We start from the raw sequence: 4,726 nt of genomic DNA, 5'->3' as shown, positions 1-4,726 counted from the left end.
GGGGGAATTTAACTTTTTTCACAAATTTCATTTTTACTGTGAAAAGATTTAAAAGAACTTTTTTTTTTTAGGAAAAAAGGGGAAATCCAAATAAAAACTTTTGGGAAAACCAGGACAAATTTTTTCCGGGGTTTTTTTAAAGAAATTTTTAAACAAAATAGACCTTAAATTTTTTAAAAAAAAAGGGGCCCCTTTCCCCCTTGGGCAAAAATTCGGGGTTGGAAAAAAAGAGTAATTTCCCCCAAAAAAAATTTTAAAAAAAGTCTGGCCCCCAAAGAAGCCCGAAGAATTTAAAAATTTTTGAAAAAAAAACTAGAGGAAAAAAAAGGGAAGCTAAATCCCTAAAAAAAAAAAACCAATTAAAGGTTGATGGGAAAAAAAGGAAAAAAAAAAAAAAAAAAAAAAAAAAAAAAAAAAAAAAAAAAAAAAAAAAAAAAAAAAAAAAAAAAAAAAAAAAAAAAAAAAAAAAAAAAAAAAAAAAAAAAAAAAAAAAAAAAAAAAAAAAAAAAAAAAAAAAAAAAAAAAAAAAGTTTTGCAAATTTCCCCCTTTTTTTTTAGGGGTTCCCTGGGAAAAAACCCCTGGGTCCCTTTTTTGGGGGGCCCCTTTTTTTTAAAGGGGGGAAAAAAAAAACTTTTCATAAAAAATTTGGAAAAAAAGGTTTTTCCCCGGGGGGTTCCCCAAAGGGGGGGGGGGGGGGGGGGGGGGGGGGGGGGGGGGGGGGGGGGGGGGGGGGGGGGGGGGGGGGGGGGGGGGGGGGGGGGGGGGGGGGGAACCCCAAAAAAAAGGGCAAAGAAAAAATTTTCCAAAAAAAAAACCGAGTTTGGGGAAAAAAAAAAAAAAAAAAACCCCATCAGCTAAGTGAAGGTGAGATTTGCCCTCCAATGATTGACTGAAACTGTCAGGATGATATACTGGTAAGTTTATGGAAAACTTTTTATGACATGAGACCTGTAATTGAATTGATATATTAGCTGGATCGTGGAAGGTGTTGGGTTGTGTTGTCTACAGCAACTTGTCTTTTTTCAAGTAAAATATTATTAAAAGCATGTATACTAACATGTTTGTTCTTATTATTTGTGTTATATTCACTTTCTGAAAGGGATAAACCAAAGATTTAAGCTTTCAAGACTTCTAAACTAGTCAATATTCGATTACTTGTAGAAGGGTTGAAAGTGCTATTTGATAGCACATGTATTTAATCCCCTTTCTGTTTTTTTTTTTATGTTCTGTCTGTGTATTTGTGGTTAAAGGAAAGGAATCACCACTAATACAGCTATCTAATAGCAGAAAGTAGGCACAGATAGACATATCTTTAACATGTTGGTTTGTTAAATTCACACTTTATGAAATTTTCACTTTCTCTATTGCAGGGAATATGTGGGGATTCTGCTATCCCTTTTCCCAGGAAAGGAATCCCTTCCCCTGCCAATGTCTTGGAATTCTATGTCTGCTTGCTCTGTCCATGCAGTCATAAACCACAAGGATTTAGTGGCCACAGTGTCACCACAGTATGTAGTGACAAAGTCAAAGTCTGGACAAGGCCATGCATCTACATCAAGCGAAGAAATATCTCAAAATGATTGTCAGAATACAAATTTATCAATCTTACCTCAGGATAAATATCAAGAATCTGGTCAGCATGCTAAAGAGCCTCAGGAATTGAAGGAAGCACACAGTCAAGGACTGGAAGTAAAAAGGAGTGCATTCCTTCTAGGTTCTGACCCTGATCTGCATAAAAGGAAATCTACATACTTGAAAAGTTCGTCAAGAAACAAGAAAGATCCACGAGTGGAGAAACTTTCAAGGAATAAAAAGTCCTTACAACCTGGTAAAGGCAAGCATAAATTGATGTCTTTCCTCAAGGAAAAGGAGCAATCTGTGCTGGTTAAACAGAATGGTTTGAACACAGAACTACAACCTTCTCACAGTAATGGAAATTCAGATAAAAGAAACTCTGTTTCAAAAACTGGAAGTGGGAAACCTAGACCCACACCTAAACAGTGGAAACTTAGTTGCTTGTTTTCAAAGAAGTTTCTTAAAGCTAAACCTCAAAGTGGCAAAGACACAAGAAATAAGGGCAAGAAAACCAAAAAATGTGACAGAGAGAAGAAAAATAAAAAAAAATGCCTGCAAAATGTTTCACCTTCAAGTTTTATTGTATCTCCCAATATCTATTCATCAGATAATCAGCCAAAAGGCAAGAGTTACAATAATGCCCAGCTAACCCAGGATTACTTTAATAAAAGTAATCAAGGACAAAAGAAAAAGGGAGACAGTGATGTTACAACTAGTGCACATCTACAGAAAGGAGTAAAGGGTGCACAAACTCTTACAACTAAAAACAAAAAAGGTAAAGTTAGAAATGACAGTGATGTCTCTAGTAGCATTGGAGGGGCAGAGTTTGATGCACTAGAAAGGTTCAAGAAACATCAGAAGCATGCTATGGAAAGGAGCAGGCAAAAATCTTGTGTAAATACTAAGTAATAAACTTCAATAATGACTTGACTGCAATCACATATTTTTCTTTATTTTCTGCCTCTTACCTTTCCTCATGTTCTTAGCCTGACAAATTATTACTTTTCTTTTTTTACATACCTTTTTGTGTTCATTTTATATTTTCTCCCTTGTTTTCTTGAATTTTGCTCTTATTCATTACATATTTATGTATTTGTAAATACATAGAAAATATGTATTATCTGTTGACAAAATCAAAATTACATAAAGGTTCGTCTGGGAGTGAGAAATATTTTGGTTTATTTCATCAGACGCTGCCATATTTTGTTACTGTACACCTTTTACAATAATGTTTCCTTTTGTTTTGATTTAGATATATAAAGAGTTTACATAAGTTAATATATGTACTTTGAAATCAGCTTTAAAAGTTTAACTTTTTGTTTGCTTTTGAAAAGAATTAATTGTTACTGAATTTTGTAAGATTTTCAGATTTTTATAATTTTCTGATGAAGAAACATTTTATTTTAAGAAATTATAGATAAACTTTCTTGAAAAGTTGTATCATTATAAGAAAATATTTTATTAATTTGTGTCTGCTTTCCTCTGCAGTTTTATTGACTATATCATTGCTTGATGAATCATAGAGAAATAGTTCTCTAACATTTTGATAAATTTATCAATTTTTAATGAATTTCACTTTTAGTCTCAAAGTATACGATTCATTTGACAGCATGTGAGCGATTTTGTTTATCAGAATTTGGTTTCCCAATAAGTTGCTAGTATGTGTATTGGTCACTTGGAACAGAGCAACACTTTCACAAATTATTTATGATCTGATGACTTAAAAGAAATGTGAGATTTGCTACAGTGAAATTCTCTATACAATAAAAATAATGAAAAATAAGTGAGCTTTATTTTTTGATACCTGAGTTATTTGAATAGTATGTGTATATATTAAAAGAGAGAGAGAGAGAGAGAGAGAGAGAGAGAGAGAGAGAGAGAGAGAGAGAGAGAGAGAGAGAGAGAGAGAGAGAGAGAGTGTGTGTGTGTGTGTGTGTGTGTGTGTGTGTGTGTGTGTTGTGTGTGTGTGTGTGTGTGTGTGTGTGTGTGTGTGTGTGTGTGAATTGTGGCTTTTGAGTGATCTAAGTAGTTTTCAGAAGATTGACAGAAGTATTCTATTAAATGCTTGTTGGAGAAGAAGGATAAAGTACAATTATTTAAAAAATGTGAAGAACAGCATTAGGTTCCACTAGTCAGCATAGGTATATGATATTTTTTAAAAATGATAGATTTCTTCAGAATAGACGTCATGTTTTAATAATTTGACTGTTTAAAAAAAGGTGGACTGAACCAAAATGCTCTCTAAATTTGCATAAACAAACAGGAAAATATATAGATCATAACAACAATAATTATAGATCCAAAAGCCAAATATTACAATGGTATTTCTCCTTTTTATAATGTTTATTCTAAAGGCAATAAAGTTAATAAATATTCTCTTAAAATCTCTCATAAGTGAGACAAAATATTACCTTAAATGATATATAGTAGCATGGAATACGGATGACCATTTAAGAAAAAAAGTCTCCAAATGATATGCTCATGTTATATGACCTTCGATGTCAAGCTTATTTATTTGTTTAAACCTTATAATATGCTCATGACTAAAGTAAATATACTGTTTATTCTACTGTTTCTTTTGGATGTTTAATCTTCAAACATTTCTAATTATAGAAATTCACTCATTCACTATCACTCTCAAAATACACACTCAAACTCATGTACACTCCTAAACACTCACACTCATGCACACTCACTCTCATGCTTACACTCACTGTCACACTTATAAACACTCAATCTCACATTCGCTCACTCTCACACTCATAAACACTCATTCTCACACTCATACGCACTCAAACTCATGCACACTCACTCTCACACTTATAAACAATTATTCTCACACTCATGCCCACTCACTCTCACACTCATACACACACTCACTCACACTTTCACTCATTCACTCAATCTCACACACGCACGCATACACCACACTAATATTACGTAAATATTAAAATGTATTTGAATAAGCGCGGTACAGCGAAATGCGTTTGAATGTGCTGACTCTGGCTTCAATTCGCAAACGCAAGTTCCCAGACTACCAGACTTCCACCATTTATAATACGCCAGACAATTATCCCACCCATCTCACGCCCAAATAACGAACCCAATGCCAATCAAGAAAAAAAAAAAAACATAAAAACAATTCTTCTT

The 4,726-nt window shown here is 33.4% G+C and overlaps 1 protein-coding gene across 1 annotated transcript; it reads left to right on the top strand.

Moving 5' to 3' along the window:
• The first annotated feature begins 893 nt into the window (after positions 1-893).
• On the top strand, positions 894-2,919 carry LOC119598630. Its single transcript, XM_037948317.1, has 2 exons — positions 894-915; positions 1,372-2,919. Exons 1-2 carry the CDS (start codon positions 905-907, stop codon positions 2,483-2,485), a joined length of 1,125 nt encoding a protein of 374 aa, XP_037804245.1. The 5' UTR covers positions 894-904; the 3' UTR covers positions 2,486-2,919.
• Positions 2,920-4,726: the final 1,807 nt, after the last annotated feature.

This window comes from Penaeus monodon, chromosome 41, assembly GCF_015228065.2.
Source record: "Penaeus monodon isolate SGIC_2016 chromosome 41, NSTDA_Pmon_1, whole genome shotgun sequence".
Classification (NCBI taxonomy): Eukaryota; Metazoa; Arthropoda; class Malacostraca; order Decapoda; family Penaeidae; genus Penaeus; species Penaeus monodon.
Note: the sequence above shows the minus strand (reverse complement) of the source record. Positions and strands in the feature narration are given on the sequence as shown.